Here is a 20,877-nt window from a genome sequence, read left to right as displayed (position 1 = left end):
GGCTAGATGTTTGCTGGAGTGTGACAGGCTACATCAGGGCGTCAGTGTTCCGCCGACAGCCAAAACTCCAGCAGTAGCAGCCTCAATATCCTGCTCGCCAGATCCACCGCAGACGCCGATGGCGCCAAAGAAAGTGCCGTTGATAAATATAGGCACGCCGCCTGCAACAGGCAACATGCCGCCGTTCGTATGCTCGAGGCCGTATTCCCCACTCCCAGGCTGGACCAGAGGTCCCAACTCACCAGAGGTGATGGCTCCGTTGAAGAGGCTGACCGTGCGGGCCTTTCTGACGCAAGTGTCAAAGCTCTCGAGAAATGCATTATCCATACGTAGGACAGCGATGGGATAGCCGTAGGGGTCGGCCACGACGATGGAAGAGGGGAAGGCGCTAGAGTGAAGTTATCTATCAGCATAGGCTTATAATACAAGGTTATAGAGTGCGGTAGTACTTCTCCATCTCAGCTAATTTGGCAGATGTAGCCTCGACGGCTATCAATGCTTGACGTGCATTGAGAACAAAGCGCTCGTTAGGAGCCTTCAGAGTATTCGTTATGATAGCGAAGGCAGAGTTGGGGAGAAATGCGGCTCCAAGGCCTGCAGCTAGTGCCCAGGCGCTCTTCATGGCGATACGGATGATGGAAGATTTTTTATATGATTGATAATTGAATGGGAGGTGTGCGAGTGTTGGGAAGAGATAATTATACTAGATGAGAGGGCGGTTATGAATATTATATTATATACTCGTTCAACCCACGATACGGGAGCCATTGAGGAGTTGCGGGAACGCTTTGGAAGATTTGCTCCTTTCCGCCATATTCCCCTGATACCCGGGCAACGTCCCCTTGGGTCAACTCAAATCCAATTAGAAATCAAAGCCAGTCTTGTTGCCAGCGACAAGTCGTTAGCCAGGGATTGTCCTGGCCGTCGACGCGCGTTTCTCTGTTCGCCATCCTTGCTAGCCTCGAATGTTAAAGCTGTAGGCAAATTGACGGGTGAGGCTTCCTTGGCATGTCGAATTACGAGTTTCGCGACACAAACATGCATAAGCTGGGTAGTAAGGCTACGCGACATTTCAAGGAAGGACTCTGGCGTTTGACTCGGACGGTGACAACACAGTGCGGCGGTTATGGATGCACGGTAACCCGCGCGGCTGACCCGCTTTGGAAACCGAAACCGAACTTAGCAAGTCTTCGAAAATAGCCTCATGAATTGAGGGGGGTGTACTCCGTTCCGTCGGATGTGTCCTGTTCAGCGAGAAGAAACGATGCTGGGTGCCCCTCGTACGGAAGTTGACTGGCGTGACAAAATATCTCGCTTCCCTACAGCAGAACCTCTGCCTTCTCCGCCACACTATACAGTTACTCTCTTGTCTATAGCATCGGTCAGCAACGATCTGGGAAAGCAGCCACTGGGAAGTTCTATCCTCGCCGACTGTGCAGCTCACCAATTATCCACAAAGAAAGGCGTCCATCATGCCACATCAGCCCTCCCGGGGAGGATCCACTCGGGAAGGACGCAAGCTAACGCACAGCGTGTCTTAACTTGGTTCTAGCCATCGGATTACCATAGAGCTTACAAACCACATCGAAGCTCATTCGTCGCGCCGGAGCCATTAGCAGGGGTCATCTCTCAGGACGCCGTGTGGGGTATTCAATTACCACATTCGCGCGCGGTTCTGAACCTCATGCATCGGCAGTCACAAGGAGAAAATGAGACACTAGTAAGGTTTGCACCATTTAAGAAGCAAAATACGGGTGCTGTCCAATATGTCAGATTCAATGAATCTCCCAGTATTTGATACCCCAGGGCTCACCCACGTCCAGAGAGAGAGATCCAAGCGGCATTCTACAGGACTCCTGGGAGCGTAGGACGAACAGCATCTTGACATTTCCGATCCCAGACTCCACCATTCACCATGCCACGTGCCTCAGTGATCTGTATATCACATGGAGGAGGTATGTTTTCAATGCCCCATGTCAAATCAACGACCAAGACGGTGCACTAATCATGATTTTCTAGGCCCCCTTCCTGTCATCGGCGGACCGGGCCATGAAGACATCGTTCATTCCCTAAAAACCCGAGTCCCCAAGATCCTCAAGCTTGGTACCCCCGAGGCACCGCGCGCCATCATTTGCGTGACGGCCCATTGGTCCGAGAATCAACCTACCATCTCCTCCGCTGATTATCATGACCTCTACTATGACTACGGCGGCCTCCCAAATGAAGCCTACAGACTGAAGTATAATGCTCCGGGATCGTCTGCAATCGCACATGATGTCAAGAAGGTTCTTATGGAAGAAGGACTGGCGCCTGTTCTCGATAGAAGCCGAGGTGAGTGGATATTATGTCCTGATACAGCTCGTGCGACTGCAAGCTACACGAGGACGAAGGGACCGATTGACCATGAGAAACTGACGAGTGGGCTATGGTAGGTTGGGATCATGGTGTCTTCATCCCCTTCATGCTTATCAATCCCGCTGCGGACATCCCTATCATTCAGCTGTCCATCCTTGCGTCCGAAGACGCTACAGAACATCTCCGTCTGGGCCGCGCCCTTTCGAAGCTTCGCGATTCCAACATTGCAATACTAGGCTCTGGCTTCGCATCTATCCACAACAATATAGTTGTGGTTCCGTTAATGGTGCGCGATCGTAGGGCACCTGTGAACCTGGTCAAGAGCGTCCGCGAATGGAATGTGGAGCTGACAGCTGCGGTGACGAAGGAGAAGAGGCAAGACAGGGCAAAAGCACTGGAGGGGTGGAGAAGCTTCATTCACAGTTATGATATGCATCCACCTAGCGGTGCTGATCACTTCATGCCTTTGCTGGTTTGTGCGGGTGCGGCGGATGACGAGGTAGCTGGGATGTATAAGGATGATTTTCTCGGATTGGACATTTGGACATATTATTGGGGTGATGTCCGTATATAAAGAGAAGTTAGGATATACTTATTTCGCCAGGAGGGAAATCCCTATAAGTATTGCTATTGGGGCTGTATTATTATATAACTGTATAATTTTCTAACTGCACTTAGCTAATACTCCCCACTATTCCAAATTTACAGTATAAATTAGAGAATACAATAAATATTTACTAAAGTTATATATTATAATAGCTTGTAAAGCCGGCTATAAGGCTAGTAAAGGCTAAATTATTTAAAAAAAATATATCTATAGGATTTCCCTATAAATAGTATTTCTATTAATCTGACTATTATTCTGCTGCTAGTATATATAACAGTTGTGTCTTATAGTCTGCTGTAGATGTAGTCTAGGGTAGGTAAAAGATTGGTTGCTAGTGGATAAACTGTAAGTTTATATTAGCAGAGCAATTAGGGCGTTACTTATAGAGTAAATATTATGTCTGGTGATAGTTAAGTATAGTAATATATAGTGAGTTAAAGTAATTGAGGTAACTAAGTTGTATTAATAGCTAGGTAGCTGCTTATAGTAAATATATGCTACTTGGTTATTTATATATTTAATATAATTGGGTATAATTATTTATATAGTAATTATAATTATGGGTAATTAGAGGTAATTATAGAGTAATTATTATAATTGTAATTACTAATATTTAAGGGTAATTATAAAGGTTAAATTATATTTTATTTTAAGAGGCTAAGAAAAGTAAAGTTATATTTAAAGCTTAATATAAATTATAGCTAGATTATAATATAAATTAATAATAAGATAAATTTTAAATAGCTTAAGTATTTTAATTAATATATAAAAGCTTAATTAATTAAAAAAAAAATTTAATTTTTAATAAGTATAAAAATTACTATTTAATTAATTTTAAGAAATATTATAACGTACATGATAAGCGAGTGAGATAGACAAGTGAGTGAGACACCTCCAAATCCCTTACAAAATGCCGTTTTCGACCCCCTTGCAAAAACCATCAGTTTTTAATCAAACTTAATAACAATTGTCTGTTTATTTTACTTTAATGGAGTAACCCCCTGATATTTTTCTGAGATTTTAAATAATTTTATTTAAGGAGATATTGTAATTCTTCGTTTATAAGAATACCTTATACTGAAGTTTTAGAATAACTTCTCAAAAATAATTTTGTAAAATCTCAGAAAAATACTACTCTATCACTGTACCATAGGAAACATACAAGTAATTTTTAATTAAGTTTGATTAAAAACTGATGGTTTTTGCAAGGGGGTTGAAAACGGCATTTTGTATGGGATTTGGAGGTGTCTTACTTACTTGTCTGTCTCACTCGCTTATCATGTACGTTAAAGTAAATTATATTATTATATTTTATTATTTATTTTATTTATTTTATTTATTTTATTTATTTTATTTATTTTATTTATTTTATTTATTTTATTTATTTTATTTATTTTATTTATTTTATTTATTTTATTTATTTTATTTATTTTATTTATTTTATTTATTTTATTTATTTTATTTATTTTATTTATTTTATTTATTTTATTTATTTTATTTATTTTATTTATTTTATTTATTTTATTTATTTTATTTATTTTATTTATTTTATTTATTTTATTTATTTTATTTATTTTATTTATTTTATTTATTTTATTTATTTTATTTATTTTATTTATTTTATTTATTTTATTTATTTTATTTATTTTATTTATTTTATTTATTTTATTTATTTTATTTATTTTATTTATTTTATTTATTTTATTTATTTATTTATTTATTTATTTTATTTATTTTATTTATTTTATTTATTTATTTATTTTATTTATTTTATTTATTTTATTTATTTTATTTATTTTATTTATTTTATTTATTTTATTTATTTTATTTATTTTATTTATTTTATTTATTTATTTATTTTATTTATTTTATTTATTTATTTATTTATTTATTTTATTTATTTTATTTATTTTATTTATTTTATTTATTTTATTTATTTTATTTATTTTATTTATTTTATTTATTTTATTTATTTTATTTATTTATTTATTTATTTATTTTATTTATTTTATTTATTTTAAGCTATTTAAAAATATATATAATTAAGAAATTAAATAATTAATTAAATACTTAATTACTTATATTTTAAAACTAACTTTCTTTTAGCTTTTTATATTATTTACTAAGCTATTATAATAAAAATAATATTAAAGAAGTTTTTAAAAACTAAGCTTATTTTTTTTAAACTTAAAAAGTATTATATTAAAGCTTAATATATAATTATAAACTTTAATATCTATTAAAAAAAAGCTAGCTTTTTTAACTTTTAAATACTTAAAATATAAAAAATTATTCTTAAGTTACTTTTTAATTTAAATATCTTAAAAAATAAATTAAAAAATATTAAAATAGCTTTTTAATATCTATTATTAATATATTTAAGTTATTTTTTAAGAGAATAAAAATAATAATATATTAAATAATATTATTAAAATTTAAAAATTAGAGTTTTTAATAAATTAATAAAACTTTTAATAAGTAATATACAGTAAAAAAAACTATTTATAAAATAAAAATAAAATAATTATTTAGTTTTTTTATAATCTTACTTAATATTATTAAATAAATTAAAGTTATATAGTAATTTTAAATAGTAAAAATAAATAATAAAAGCTATATTTAATATTAAAAAAATAGTAGCTAAATAATAAGATTATTACTTATTAATTTCTATTTAAAGCTTCTATTTAATTCTTTTAATTTTAGCTTTATTATTTATAGTTAATAACCTTATTATTTATAGTTAATAACCTTATTATTTATAGTTAATAACCTTAAAATAGTAATTTTATTCTAAGTAATAAAATATAAAAAAGACTAATATCTCTTATTATTAAAAGATTAATTTTCCTTTTAATACTTATTTTATTATAACTAATTTTTAATATAGTAAATTTTATTTAAATAGCTCTTTTTAGAGATAACCTATTATATTTATATTATAGATTCTAATTCTAATATAATCTCAGATTCTCTTAGAATCTAGAAGATAAATTAAAAAGATAGAAGCTAAATTTCCTCTTAAGCTTTTTAAAAAAGAAAATCTATTTAAGCTATTACTATACTATTTGCAATATTCAAATAGAAGCTAATAAATTATATTAGCTATTTTTAGATGCTATTTACTTCTTAATAATAGGACTAGAGTTAATAGGTAAGAAAATTAAATTCTTATCTACAATCTTATTTTATATATTTAAATAGAAATAGCTATACTTTATAACTTAGCTAAAAATATTAATAATTCTAATTTAAGGGGTTAAGTCTTTCTTTAGGATATTATTAGGGCCTAATATAACTTCTAGTTCTAGAAGCTATTATATTATATTAGGTTGGTATAAATACTAGCTATATAGAGTAAGAGGGGGGATTTAAATAACTTGGGTTATTATGGGTGTTAAGAATTTCGGGGCATTCTAGAGGTTGGGTATTTATTAAGGTTAAAGTTAAAAAAGTTAGATAGAATTTTAATAAAGAAGAAAAAAGCAGCTTAAAACTTAAAACTTAGGCCTTAGTAACTATAATATATATATAATAAAAATGCAGTAAATTTAAATACTAAGTTTCCTTATTAAGGGATTATATTTAAGTATATATTATACTTTTTCTAATTTTTTAAAATTAAAACTTTAATAAAAATATAATAAATTATTTAATTAATTAAAATTAATTATTATACTTTTTTTAAAAAATCTTAATTATAATTTAATAAGTTTTTATATTATAATATACTTAATAAGTAAATTAATTAAATAAGTAAGTTAATTAAATATTTTATTTTTTATTTTTAAATTATTATAAAATTATAATAAAATCTTAAATTAATTAAAATTAATTACTATACTTCTTTTTAAAAGTTTTAATAATAATTTAATAAATTCTTGTATTATAATTAGCCTTTTATAAGTTTTATAATATCTTTCTCTTAATATTACTAATTTTATCTAACTACTACTTTTTAATAATTTAGCTATTATTTATATATTAATATTTCTTTAATTTATTTCTTTTTTTATTTAAAGTTATTTTCTCTTTTTTATATAAGTAAATTTTTCTTATTTTATATTACTTACTAAAAGTTTTATTTATTTATTAAAAAATTTAATTTTTAAACTTTAATAATACTATTTAATATATTATTATTTTTATTTTCTTAAAAAGTAACTTAAGTATATTAAAAATAGATATTAAAAAGCTATTTTAATATTTTTTAATTTATTTTTTAAGATATTTAAATTATAAGCTAACTTTAAGTATAATCTTTAGAATTTTTAAAATTTAAATATTAAAAAAGCTAGCTTTTTAATAATTAATATTAGAGTTTATAATTATATTCTCTATAAGCTTAAATTAAATATAAATTATTATTAGATTTTTATATTTAGCTTTTTAATAATTATATTTATATAAAAAATATATCTTAAGCTTTAAATATTATCTAATAAAGTTTAAAGCTTAGTACTTATTAATAGATAATATATTATAATTAATAAGTAATTAATTAGCTATTTTTTTAATATTATATAATTATTAAGAAAATTCTTATAAATTTAAGTTAAGAATAAATTAAATAATAAGTTACTTTTTTAAATTAATTAGTTAATATAATTAGAGAATTTAATTATATTAAAATTAAATACTATTTTATTAATAATATAGTTTTTACTTATTTATTTTATATATTAATATAGTATATTAAATATTTAATTTTAAGTTATTTTAAAAAGCTTAAAAAGTAAGAAAAGTTCTAACTTTAATATTTTACTATAGTATATTTTATAGTTAAAATTAAATTAATAATATAGAGAGTTATATATTTAAGGGAAAAGTATAATATATATTTAGATATAGTATATACTTATTAATATATTATTTTATTTTTTAATTTAATAGTATTTTAAATTAAATTAAGAAAGAATTTATTAAATATATAAAAAGTATATTTAAAATAGTACTTTAAAATTATATTATTATAATAATAAACTGTAATTTAAATTTTATTAATATAAAAATCAGAAATTATATATTAAATTATTCTTAATAAGAAAACCTAGTATTTAAATTTACTGTATTTTTATTATATATATATTATAGTTATTAAAACCTAAGTTTAAGTTTTAAGTTACTTTTTTCTTTTTATTAAAATTCTATTTAACTTTTTTAACTTATTCTAACCTTAATAAATATACTAATAATTTCTATAACCTAATCTTTGAAATATCTTAAAATTTAAGTTATTTAAATCCCCCTCTAATTAGTATTTTAAATAGCTAATATCTATATTAGCCTGATATAATATAATAACTTCTTAAATTAGAAGTTATATTAAGCTTAATAATATTTTAAAAAAAAATTAACTTTTTAAATTAAAATTATTAAAATTTTTAGCTAAATTATAAAATATAATTATTTTTATTTAAATATATAAAATAAAATTATAATTTTTTTTTTAATTTTCTTATTTATTAATTTTAATTTTATTATTAAAAATTAAATAATATTTAAAAATAGCTAATATAATTTATTAACTTTTATTTAAATATTATAAATAATATAGTAATAATTTAAATAGATTTTCTTTTTTAAAAAAGCTTAAAAGAAAATTTAGCTTTTATTTTTCTAATTTATCTTTTATATTCTAAGAGAATTTAAAATTATATTAAAGTTAGAATCTATAATATAGATATAATAGATTATCTCTAAAAAGAGCTACTTAAGTAAAATTTACTATATTAAAAATTAGTTATAATAAAATAAGTATTAAAAGGGAAGTTAATCTCTTAATAATAGAAGATAGTTAGTCTCTTTTATATTCTATAGCTTGAAATAAAATTACTATCTTAAGGTTATTAACTATAAATAGTAGGATTAAAGTTAGAGAGGTTAAATAAAAGCTTTAAGTAAAGACTAATAGGTAATAACCTTATTATTTAGCTACTATTTCTTCTAGTGTTAGGTATAGTATTTATTATTTATTTCTACTATTTGAGATTACTATATAGCTTTAATCTATCTAATAATATTAAGTAAAGCTAAAAAAAACTAAATATATTTAATTTTAGTTATAAAAGTTAGTATATAGAAAATTAATATTTTTAGTATTTTAAAATAATATTAATAAATATCTTTATTAAAAACTCCTTACTTTATTATTTTAGTAGGTATTATTAAATATAGTTAGCTTTTAGGATATTATTTAATATTTTAATTTAAATATCTATAACTGCCTTAACTAGAGCAAGCTAATATTTTAATAGATATAAGAAAATAAGGCTGCTACTGCTAATAAGTTTAAATGGAAACTTTGCCCGAATCCGGCTCGACCTTAGAGGCTCAGGCCTGATATAGAATCTTCTACCTTTACAGGCAAAAACGAGTTTTATTGCTAAGACCGATACGCAGGATTCAGTCACAACTACCATCTTAACGCGGTATCTTTATCGTGGGACTGGGAGTTTGAAAAATACCCCGAGAATAATAAACTTATAGTCTTTACACAGACAAGGCGGTGCTGGGCTGATTCTCCCCATAGCGGTGGGTGGTCTTATCTCATCAATTATTGTCTTCGTGACTTGGAGCGAGATAGAGAGATGCGCGGCATCACATGGTGTCCCCGGTCGAGCTGTCGCTTCAGATTACGATATGACATAACATGCTTGATCCGAAGGACCGTGTCCCACTATAGGACTATCTAGACATAGCTTGCACCGCATGTGCGTATGCTGCAATAGCAAAGTACTTACATCCCACTGTTTAAGATGAACTGATATATTATGAGGTGACTTTTATATTTCACTGTTCATAATACCGAGAGTATCTGGAATGCTGGACAGCGTACACCTGAAGTCGCCCAGTGCAAGCTGCAGTAAGGTAGAGCTATACATCTGCTTTAAGGTTCTCTAGTGTGTGTAGGCGTTGATACCACACTCCTTCCGCCCACCAATCACCCTGTCGTTACCCTAACTTCTTCTTACTCTTACAGCCCCTGGCCCAATTTCTCCTCTACTGATGTTGCTTGCGATAATAACAGCGTATACCAACTTGCTTGGGGATAGTATATTTGTATATCTGTATATAGTGGTCTTTTTTGCAGTTTGTTGTCGGCGGTTTTAATCCAACCAGAAATAGCTAGTATTACAGAAGCCTGCGTTATCTGCAAAAGACTGCCTGGATAAGTCTATTGCAAGTCGACAATTTCAGTCAGCTGAAATATGCTTATCAGGAAGTCCCTAAAGGAGGCTCCTGCTATCTGTTTGTTGCTACTACTGATAAGGACGATAATTGTATGTCACCAGGAGCCGGATCAGCTGTTACAGAGTCTAGACGCAGCTGATTTAGTATATCATAATCATATATCTTTAACTGAAGAGATATACCGTTACTGCATCAATAAGAGACAACTACCTTCAAGTAATTTAAAAATCCCAATTTTTATGAAGACGAGATGGGTTTCTTTGACATCGTCAAAATAAAAGCAGCAAGTGCCGCCTCAGGCTGATATGCCGGAACCTCGTGGCCAGCCCCGTAAACTCGAAGCCAACTCAGATTTCCAGAGGTCTTATATTCACCATATTTCGTTCCATTAACCGTGTATGGCTTGAGAGGAGCAGAGACGAATGCCGGTTTAGCAATGGAGTTGAGTACTCGGTAATTACCCATCCAGTTGCAGATCCAATCTATATTGTGTCAGACGAGGTTCGAGGTTTGAAGAACAAGACTTGGATTGACATACCGGCGTCACCAGCCCAGATCAGGACGGTAATATTGGAATCGATAACTTGAGACAACGTGTGTAAGAATGACCTTCCCCCTATAATAGTTTGGTCAATTACAATCCTGCATCCCGGAGTTTCCTGTTAAAACGTACGATCACCGCTTGCCATAAACTTGTTGTATGGTGCGGATGGACATTCTCCGTAGGTTGACTGAGCGCCAATAGCCTTCATCACGGCCGAGGTCTGAAGATATGTAGCGTATGTTTCAGGTGGAAAGGCATCGTCACTGGAGGCTCGAATGTCGTATACATCAAAGTCTGCCAACGCCTCCAGTGGGCTTTCAATGGCTGAGTAACAGACGTCATCGGCGTTGCCACATGCGTCGTCGTTACCTGTGAGACCTGGACATTTGGCGAAAGCCGGCACACACTTAGCCTGGTAGGTGGATAGATATGTGCTGTACTGCTTTGGTGTGATAAGCTTCCGGTACGTGTTGTTGGCGGCGTAGTCGATATAGTCCTTGTATTGGTCGCCTAATTGTCCACATTAGCACTGTGTCGGCATGGCAAAAGACCAAGTACTTCACGTATCTGCCGAACTAACTTACCAGGGTCAATCCATCCATTATTGATACCAAGGGCAATAAGGTTGATCTTCTCGCCTTGGATCGTTCCGGCGTCAATGGCGGCATTCTGTTGCTCAAAATAAAAGGCAAACTCAGGTCCGTAATGGCCACCATACGACTCAGTGAAGAGACCGAAATCACGGTTCTCGTATTCAGGGAACTGAGCGTAAAAGGCTTGAAGGAGATTCCAGACCCTAGGGGCCGCGGCGAGGGTTGAAACGGCATCATCCGTACCGTAGCTGAAGCCGGTACCAATCGGTTGATCAACATAAAGCTTCATAAATTAGTTTGATATGCGTCTTGGAGGAAAACATGTACTATACCATGTTGGCAAAGGTGTTCCATGAATAAGGGTTCAGGGTTGGCTCCGACCCTCCCTTGTTGAAGGTACATGGTCCGTTTTCCTGAAACAGGCCGATCATAGAGCTACATCCAGGTCCGCCATTGAGCCACAGGGCTAGTGGAGCTGTCTTTGCGTTATTGCGGGACTCGAAGAACCAAAAGAACATGTTCATGTTGGTTCCTTTGAACACCTGTTAGTATTGTGACGGGGGTCCTGCAACAGTCTGGAGAAGTACTCACCGACAGACAAGTAACCCGAGTGCTGGTTCACACCGGGTGTCGTCTCGCATATGCCAGAGTTGGACACGATCTTGGTCTTGGATCCAGTAGCAGCATGCTCGAATACCTTGTACTTGATCCCATTGTCTTCAAGAGTGTACCTCTTGTCCAGGGTAGCCACAGGTGAAGACTCGCCATGCCCGATAAGGGTAAGTGCGGTCAAGATATTAAGCAATGATGCCCTCATTTTGGCTCGCAGAATCAAGAGAACTGCTACAAGTAGTGGCGATTGATACAAGAGAAGAATAGATGCCAAGACGGGAGGATTGATCCCCAGGTTATATATGCCGACACATGGACCGGAACGCAAATTCACCCCTCTTTTTATCCCACCTTGAACTTTCATCTCAGGATCACGGTTCAGCCTCTGACGTAATGTCTTCTGGAATATCGAGAATACTGATTTCGTATGGCTCTCGAGTCCGCCTTGTTGTTATCAGGCAATCGGTAAACCATGACACCTTCCTAATTAAAGTCGGAGTTCTTTTGCAGTTGCAAAGGTCCCTCAGGCGGCTGGCTCTCTCTCAACCAAGCTCAAAATTGGGGTAGGGTGGGGCACTCGCTGAAACATCCCTTGAAGATCCTGGGGCTACGCTGGCTTATCAGTCGTTGAAACGAGTACCGCACCTTGGCATCATGCTGACTATGACGGGATATGTGAGTGAGTTTTAGAAATGATATTGCATTCAATCTTCAATATTTAATCTTCAATAGGTCAATCGTGGCGTCTGGAAGTAGCCCCTAAAGCTTCCGCCACAGCCGAAAGCTCAAAGTACCTTGCAGCATCACTGGATAATGGATTGGTGGATCGCATGATGATCCTTGCTCTCATGTGATTAAAGCCAGCATCTACGACCAGTATGCCTTTTGTTATCGGCATTATCTTAACAACCCAGCCAGCTTTTTAGCAGTTTAAGAGAAGCTCGTCCAGTCAAGCGTTGAACCCCGACCTTCCAGAATAAGCGTTCTGCCCGTGGGGCCACGGCATTTTTGAGCCGTAGGATGGTGATATGCGTCTTAGTCTCGTATTCTAGTGGGCTTCGGCACTCAAGGTTGATCCCTACCCCTGTCGTCTGTTTGCCGAACATCCGACAGCACCTTGGTTAACGAGCTTATCGCAGGTCCATCTTTGATGTCTAACATCTCATCAGTTACCACCTTGACGGAAAGAGTGTTTTTGAATTTGAAGGTGAATATCGGATTTGGAACTGACCAAGCTGCGTCGCTTTCTCCTGTGAAACTAGGACTTGCGCGTGTTCTTCTCGTAAAGACTGACGCTACCGGGATTCCCGTCGGCATGTCATGCTGGAATATCGCGTTGAGCATTGGACATCCTCCGAGACGAAGGAACCGGCGTTGATGCTTTGAATCACCTAGTTCCGATCAAAGATGCAGAGGCTGCATTGGCTGATGAATTCAGCGCGACCAGCTATGTGGGCCTGGGATAATCAACTTGTTCGAGAAAGACCATGATATGCGTGGGAGTTTGACAAACTTATAGATAGTCGCATTCAAGAGCCAGAAGACTTTGAAAACGAGGATTTCCAAGCTATTACCACCAGGGCTCATTTGGGGGATATATAGCAGGCGGAATCGTATTTGCAGTGGACGTTTTATTCGTGGATATTACGCAGAGAAATTGGTGGTAACAGAAGGCACCTACTGTGTCGCTGCCATCGTCTCTTCTTGGACCTCGATAGTAACATCGGGAGAAAGAGGCTCATTTGATGGAATACTGTCCATCCCGATAAAGATGCGGTCGCTGGAAGTTGTCATGTTCGTGATGAACAATCACTCATCAGTAGTAATGATGATGGAGGAGTTACGTATCGTGCTTGGGCGTGCTCCTGCAATCATGATAAGACTATAAGAGTTTAGGAAGAGGATTCGGTAGGCCCGTATCAATAACAAGGAGGTCTCTGAGGTGGTGAGCCAAGTCTCAATGTTGAGGTAATCGACCTTGACCTAGACCTATGTCAAGCGCCAGGGCCAACTGTAGGTGTAATTGAGGCCTAAATTCAAAAGTCTCCTCTCAGTTGATCCTCATGCCTTGATCCTCGTGCATCGAATCATCAAGCTGCGTGATAGTAACAACATGGCGGACGATGTCACTAATCCAGTCCAACCCAACATACAGAGGCCAGTAGGCTCTCGTTACTTTGATGAGGATATTGAGTCGGTGATGTTTGAGACTCGATATCAGATCGCGATCGTTTTGCTTGGATGTGGATAGTTTGACATAAATAGAGAGAGATATACGATCACATTGAGCATGAGCGGGGATATATCACTGGAGAGAAGGGGGAAACATACTGGAGCATGAACGAAATTCGTTGTCAATTAAAAAGCAGGCTATTGAATTAAGGCAAATCCCGGCACCAAAAAACGCCCCCAGCCATCTATCCACATCCGTATCCCCGTTTACTTACAGAGGGCTCTTTTAAAAGCCTTATCCAAGCGCCAGTAATATTATATCTATTTATCTCTATTAGTTACCTGAAATATATAAGGCTGTTACAGTCTTATTAAATAGCTGCTGTAACTTTAGGAGTAGTACGCTGCTAATTAGGATATAGCGGTTGCCGTATACTGTAGCCTGCTATCCTTTAGGGCTTATAGAAATCAGGAAGTAATTAGCGTACTTATTATCTAACCTAATAATTAGGACTTACTTCTTATGGACAAGACTTTTAAAAGGGCCCTCCGTATCATAAGATAAAGATACAAGCACAAAAAAGACCCCTTGATCGTCGTCCTCATTCATACCAGTTCTTCAGCGCAACGTCAAATTATTCAAGGGGGACGGCCAACCCCACGGTACCAGTGGTCTTGTCCTTGCCCTTACCCTGGGTAGGGATAGGGGTCCTGCCAGGCTGGAATCGTTGGACAGGGGGGCGGTGGCTGGGCGGCCTGGCAGTGGATTGACCCTACCACGGGCCCGGCACTCAGATGTTCGGCCATGATGGTGTCGTCTTCCTGTCTGTGTCAGTATATGGTGTAGGCGGAGAGACGGAGAACGTGGGATACAAACAGAGCAGCAAGCAACGCAAAATAAGCGGGAGACAAGAGGCTGGGAGAGTATACAGTCGAGAAAAAACCGGCGACGCGCGGCAGCAAAGGTCGGACGGGACAGGACAAGACTGGACAGGGCGCGACGGGGCGAGAAGAGGGTGTTTCGTTCTCGTTGGGGTGGAGAAGGGAAGAGAGGAGAGCGAAGACAGAATCTACGGGAATGACATTGAGTGGTGCGTGCTGGCATTGGTGTATTATCTTGCTTGGGAAGGTGCAAGTGAGGGTATTCGCAGCCGGACCGTGAAGTCAGCGCAGCTTGCAACAGCAGACTGTGCCGGCAAGTTCGAGTTGCTGGAATCCTTTCAAGGCCAGGACAGGGGACAAAGGTCTCGTCAGAGGAGACTACGAGATGATGGATCGCGTTTTTCCCAATCGCGTAGAGAGCGTGGAAGAGTGGAAGCGAAAGGTCGGCTATTCTGGGTGCCGCGACCAGTACTCAAGGACTGGGTGGATAGAGGAATCGCAGTTCTGATCTGACTTCTATGTACGTTCTTCTCGAATGAAACCCTTGACTAGTAAATGGCGCCTCGATCAACCTAGTTTCTTATATTACGCAATACTCGGAGCGGGTTCGTGCTACTCAGATACGGGTTGGCAGGGTAGAGCAACGATGGTTTCGTAGTTATTCAGCTCCCCCTATTTCTCCTGAAGGATATGGGGCCAGTGAAACATCGTACACGTAGGGGGTGATACCAGCCAACGGAGTTGAGAAACTACATAAGTTAAGCATTCACCTGGGCAATGCTTTCCCTAACGGCATAAAGTGAATCTAGCTTGCAGCAAGTCGCCGCCTTCTTTTCTTAGATGAAGCTATCGCAAATGCACACAGTTTAATGCGACTATACATTGTGCTTGGTCAGTAGTTCCCTGCTACCGACATCACGCATGGTATTACCAAACGGGACTCCCAGGACTCCCACCATGCAGCCTTCAACATATTTCCACCTGCCCAGTTGAAATAGGCTCGGTTGAGAAACTTCAGGACCTGATACCGGAAAAACACTAGGGCAAAGAAATCTCACGCACGCCTCGCAAGAGAGCACCCGCTGTGCAAGCCATATTTGTATTGCCAATCGGCGGATGGCGGCCAGTCGTTTGTCCCTTCCAACCAGCCCAACCAGGAGCCACACGACAACGGGCTCGACACAACCGTTGTTGAACAGGACGATGGACTGATCCTAGATAGCCAAGGTACTTGAAGTACTCGAGAGACTCCTGTCTTGAGAACAGAAGAGACGTAACTCACGCGCATGGACGGTATGTTGGCCTACAATTCAAAAACATGCACCAACCTTGCTGACCACAACGATGGACAGCTTCGCAAAATGGTTTGCGGTCTGAAAATCCGACGACAAATCCACTAGCTCCACCGACGATCCCTGTCGATGATGGACATCCCGCGAGCTACTAAACAGCGTCCGACACCGAGAGCGTTTACTTCTGCCACCCTTTCATCACCCTCGCCAATATCCACGCCATCTCTCTTCAAGACTTTGCCTTTCTCGAGGAGCAAGGCTGTTTTCGAGTCCCAAAAAACCATTACTAGATGGAGATCGTCGAATACCACAAGGACCTTGTCCAACGAGATCTTGCCCGGTGGTTGTCAAACTCAGCTGTCAGTTGTACTGCGCCCATTGGTGTTGATGAACGCACTGTGGACACCTTTGAAGGCACGGTTTAGGTCCATCACGTCCAAACAGTCACCGACGCAAAGCGAGATGTTGGGCAGCGATGCAATCTCCTTGGCAGGGTGTGACTCTGCCGAGCGTGTCATGGTTTGGACTGCGTAACGGCCCGACTGAGCGAGGGCATGAACGACCGGCATGCCCTGCGCACCCATAGCGCCAACGATGAGAATCGTCCTAAGCGAAGACATGTTGGAAAATTTTCGGATCTAGTGATGGGAGATGGGAAGAAAGGCTCGATGTTGCTGAACTCGAGACTCAATCCAATTCTTCTCGGCCCAACATGGCACCGTGTCTACTATTTGCGATACCACATTCTAGTTGTCCTCGACCGCCGTATCTTGTTCTGAAGCTGAAATACACCATACAACAGCGCCTCGGACGTCGGCGGACAACCGGGCACGTAAATGTCGACGGGTATAATCCGGTCCACGCCCTTGACGACACTGTAGCTGTAATGGTAGTACCCGCCACTATTTGCACAGCTGCCCATGCTGATTACCCACTTCGGATCGGGCATCTGGTCGTAGCACTGCCGAACCGCTGGGGCCATCTTATTCGTGACGGTGCCAGCAACAATCATGACATCGGCTTGGCGGGGAGAGGCGCGAAAGATGATTCCCAAGCGGTCTTGGTCGTATCGTGGCATCGAAGCGTGCATCATCTCGATACTGCAGCACGCGAGGCCAAACGACAGCGGCCACATGGAGCCATTCCTTGCCCAGTTGACAAGTTGGTCCATCCTGGTCCTGAATTATTGAAGACGATTTCGGTCAGAATTCTCGTCCTTGTTGGATTTGATCTGGCAGTATCAAGGGGTTCGTACAGAACATGTTCTACGAGGCTAGTTGGTTTAAGCTCTCGAGGTATGACTTGTGTGGTCGAACTTGTCTTCTCGCGCACCGCATCTGAGTAGGGCCGACGATCGCGAGGGCTGGAATGAACGATCGAGTTTGGGTACGAGATGAGTCGTGCGGCTACAAGGTGACGCACTGGTACAATCATTTTGGCTAAATATATCATGATTAGTGAGTGAGTGAGTGAGTGAGTGAGTGAGTGAGTGAGTGAGTGAGTGAGTGTGATGCTTGGGTGAGCGATGCCTTGTGGGTGTACTGACGATTCGTTGCCTTCGAGAGAAACATGGCTGGATACACTCCCACGCCCGACCTGAAAAACGCGAGGAATATAAGCCCCCAAACGTGATCCTGATATCCCTATTTATACGTTCTACACGAGCAGCCAGCAGGTGGAGATGGATATCGGGAAATTCACACATCGTCATCCCCCGTTTGTTTGGTTGCCCCACTGTGATGTCTTCTAGCGTCGGGAAAAACACTCATCGAATTTGACACTGTCTCGACTCATCCACTGCTCACGTCACCAGAGCCGATCCGAGACATGGCTTCACCGGAGGCTTCCGAGTGTCTGATCTGTCGACTTCCGTTTGCGCACGCCAATTCAATTGACCGGACCGCATGCCCTTTCTGCAACCGAACCTTTGGTCGGGTGGACGGCGCTCGACGGCACGCAAAGAACTGCCCAGCTAAGGGGAATCGCCCTCTGCCGCCAGAAGCGAGGCGCGGTAGGAAGTTACACGCCTGTGACGCATGTTCGCGTATCAAGGTCTCGTGCAATGCGAAGATACCGTGCCAGAGATGCTCCTCCCGAAATCTGGCTTGCTCCTACGCACGTCTTTGCACGGATCCAGCGCACTTACGGGGATCCGGCCAGAATAAAGACCGTCCACAACTCACCGGGACCTTCTCCGGGTTACGTTTCCTGCTTAACTGCACTGACCCAAGGGTGAATTTTGTCAACGATGTGCTGGTTGCTGGAGAACCGGAACGTGATCCAGCGACGCCAGCGGCCTGGGATCAGTGTTCCGTCAACAACGCAGGCCATGACACCATCGACCCGCAGCTTTTGTTTTTGAGCTTCATCGATCCATCTTTCGGCTTGGATTGCGATGGTATTTATGACACTGGATCTTTTGGAGATGTAGCCATAACGCTGCCTGCTACTCCAAACGACGGCCTCGCAGCACAAGTCTGTCTCTTGGAAGCCGACCTTCAGCAATTGATCGACAGCGAGTCAAACTTTCAGCACGTTACCTTCCAGGATTCTTTCAATGCGTTCTTTACTTGCACCAGTTTCCATAGGCTCATAACGTTCTTCTTCCGCAGGCAGCAGCTGCTAGCTAGGATGATACACTGGCCGACTTTCGACCCGAGCAAGGTAGACCCCGGTTTGCTCCTAGCAATCGCCCTATGTGGCCTGGCCTACTCCTATAAGTCGGCAGAGTCTTTGGAATTTGCTCCTGCCGTGGGGGTCATACAGAAACTGGCAGAGAAATATATCTTCAGACGGCTGAAGCAATGTCATGGTCGAGACCAATCTCGCCTAGCGCTTGAGGGGTGTCAAGCTGCGTACCTGATGATCATCCTCCAAATCGGCGTAAACGACGGTGACACTCGTCAAAGAGCTATTACTAAACGACAACCAGCACTCGTGGACGCTTTGAGAAGACTAGGCATGTTAAATAGCAAACCCTACTCGCCAACGCTGAAGACCGACTGGCATGCCTTTGCGTACCGAGAGTCATGCACCAGACTCGTGGCATGGGCTTTCTTCACCGATGGACTGCTGGCTCTTTTTTGCAATAGCCCACCGAATACGACGGTGTCGGAGATGTCTGGCGATCTCCCTTGCCGAGATGAGTTGTGGGATGCCGACTCTTCAACAAGCTTTGCAGCAGAGCAGAACGAAGGAGAACCGCTTTTGCAATCTCCATCCATGAAGGATATAGTGGCAGCTTTGTTAGATGACTATTGGGAGGATAACTCAACTGCTGCTTACCAAAGTCTGACCGTTTTCCATCTCTATGCTGCTATTGGAGGTGCGTATTGGACTGCCATCGAGTCACCCGAATGAGTTGTACTAACCCCCATTAAAATAGCATTTCAGTTTGTACTCTTCAACTACCGGGCTAATATGCTGCCAAGGAGTTTTGGTTCCGTTTTGTTGCGCGCGTTAAATCGGTGGGAGCGTCTGTGGTCCATTGCCATTAATCAGGTTGCTCCTGGCCAACAAGGCTGGCTTGGTGTTGCGAAGTATTCCCCGGAGTTTGCCTTGATATCAAGAAGGATTGTCGAAGTTTGCAACACGGAAGAAGGAAGGCGCTCGAAATACCTGCAATGTACTGCAGAGTATGATCTCCAAGTTTTTCACGAGTTCATGCTGCAGCATGGTTCGGCCAATACAGCTGCTACTACTAAACCGAGAGGCGCCTTGTAAATATTTTGATAGTTTAGTCTGGAATCATACTTTGGGAGTTTCACGAGCATCCACACTGCAAAACAAAACCCCGCCCCCCTGCTATATCCTACCTTATACAGAGGACCAATAGCCTTACCTACCTAATCGAGGATAGTTGGTCCCATATGAACCTTCCTCTGAATCGATTCAGACAATACTAAGATACCATTCAGTTTCCAGCCTGCCTATATTAGCAGGCGCTCAGTTTGTTCCCGGAACGAAATCCATTCATGCCCCTCGAGGCTGTCGACGTGCCGCATAAGGATCTCAAATTCACCGGCAATACCTACTGCTCAGTAGGATATTCGAGAGGCTCAAGGCCCTTGAGGATGCCTGAGCGATATATCTCACACTTGGCGATCTGATATTCTTGATTAGTATTTACTGGTGTGCGGTCGAGGGAGACTTGGTGCATAATAAAATCCCAATGCATAAGAATATCAAATAGCTGCTCAATGGGCGGTTATATATTACCCTCGGGTGCGTTAACGAGGTGGTTGAGATTCTTAAAGCCCTTATATTCCTCCTCTTCAGGTGAGTCTCAATAGTCGGGATATTCTATGTAAACTTGTTCAACCGCTGGAATAATTGCCAGCACAGCGCGGTTGTTCACCTCGGCGATATAGGCACACTACTTCTTAATAGCTGCCAGGACGGCTCATTCAGTGGGCTACCAGAAGGTTCAACCTTGCAATATGGCGTCCTTGGACTCAAACTGCCGTTCTGGTAAAACATCACCTTCCATCTGTGTTGTGTTCCAAGTAAATTGACGGTGTGCAGATACGGGATTTGTCCTCATATAAATCATGCGGACGATCTCGAGGCGTTCTTTCAGGTCTTCCATGGCGGTAGTATCGACATTCATGGAGTACTAGGTTTGAT

General features: G+C 38.8%; 7 protein-coding genes across 7 annotated transcripts; 3 read left to right on the top strand and 4 right to left on the bottom strand.

Annotated features, from left to right (window-relative positions):
* Window positions 1-33: 33 nt before the first annotated feature.
* On the bottom strand, window positions 34-622 carry BGZ61DRAFT_487421 (uncharacterized protein; the record flags this gene model as incomplete). Its single annotated transcript, XM_046249969.1, has 2 exons — window positions 34-388; window positions 450-622. The coding sequence occupies 2 exons, from the start codon at window positions 620-622 to the stop codon at window positions 34-36; spliced, it is 528 nt and encodes a 175-aa protein (XP_046093878.1).
* Window positions 623-1,751: 1,129 nt separating this feature from the next.
* BGZ61DRAFT_524427 (Extradiol ring-cleavage dioxygenase, class III enzyme, subunit B) lies at window positions 1,752-3,060 on the top strand. The gene is made up of 3 exons (XM_046252645.1): window positions 1,752-1,955; window positions 2,020-2,331; window positions 2,433-3,060. Exons 1-3 carry the CDS (start codon window positions 1,916-1,918, stop codon window positions 2,927-2,929), a joined length of 849 nt encoding a protein of 282 aa, XP_046093877.1. The 5' UTR covers window positions 1,752-1,915; the 3' UTR covers window positions 2,930-3,060.
* A 7,333-nt stretch (window positions 3,061-10,393) lies between these two features.
* BGZ61DRAFT_541792 (carboxypeptidase S1) lies at window positions 10,394-12,110 on the bottom strand (the record flags this gene model as incomplete). The annotated part of the gene is made up of 6 exons (XM_046255089.1): window positions 10,394-10,638; window positions 10,695-10,772; window positions 10,830-11,210; window positions 11,285-11,576; window positions 11,626-11,825; window positions 11,885-12,110. The coding sequence occupies 6 exons, from the start codon at window positions 12,108-12,110 to the stop codon at window positions 10,394-10,396; spliced, it is 1,422 nt and encodes a 473-aa protein (XP_046093876.1).
* Window positions 12,111-14,872: 2,762 nt separating this feature from the next.
* Window positions 14,873-15,472, top strand: BGZ61DRAFT_487418 (uncharacterized protein; the record flags this gene model as incomplete). The annotated part of the gene is made up of 1 exon (XM_046249968.1): window positions 14,873-15,472. The coding sequence occupies one exon, from the start codon at window positions 14,873-14,875 to the stop codon at window positions 15,470-15,472; it is 600 nt and encodes a 199-aa protein (XP_046093875.1).
* Window positions 15,473-16,604: 1,132 nt separating this feature from the next.
* BGZ61DRAFT_374579 (NmrA family protein) lies at window positions 16,605-16,871 on the bottom strand (the record flags this gene model as incomplete). The annotated part of the gene is made up of 1 exon (XM_046242345.1): window positions 16,605-16,871. The coding sequence occupies one exon, from the start codon at window positions 16,869-16,871 to the stop codon at window positions 16,605-16,607; it is 267 nt and encodes an 88-aa protein (XP_046093874.1).
* A 107-nt stretch (window positions 16,872-16,978) lies between these two features.
* On the bottom strand, window positions 16,979-17,685 carry BGZ61DRAFT_500780 (NADH-ubiquinone oxidoreductase 19.3 kDa subunit, mitochondrial; the record flags this gene model as incomplete). The annotated part of the gene is made up of 2 exons (XM_046251608.1): window positions 16,979-17,429; window positions 17,507-17,685. The coding sequence occupies 2 exons, from the start codon at window positions 17,683-17,685 to the stop codon at window positions 16,979-16,981; spliced, it is 630 nt and encodes a 209-aa protein (XP_046093873.1).
* A 393-nt stretch (window positions 17,686-18,078) lies between these two features.
* BGZ61DRAFT_487416 (uncharacterized protein) lies at window positions 18,079-19,974 on the top strand (the record flags this gene model as incomplete). Its single annotated transcript, XM_046249967.1, has 2 exons — window positions 18,079-19,576; window positions 19,637-19,974. 2 exons carry the CDS (start codon window positions 18,079-18,081, stop codon window positions 19,972-19,974), a joined length of 1,836 nt encoding a protein of 611 aa, XP_046093872.1.
* Between the last annotated feature and the right edge of the window lie 903 nt (window positions 19,975-20,877).

This window comes from Ilyonectria robusta (assembly GCF_021365365.1).
Source record: "Ilyonectria robusta strain PMI_751 chromosome Unknown BGZ61scaffold_74, whole genome shotgun sequence".
NCBI classification, from domain to species: Eukaryota; Fungi; Ascomycota; class Sordariomycetes; order Hypocreales; family Nectriaceae; genus Ilyonectria; species Ilyonectria robusta.
Note: the sequence above shows the minus strand (reverse complement) of the source record. Positions and strands in the feature narration are given on the sequence as shown.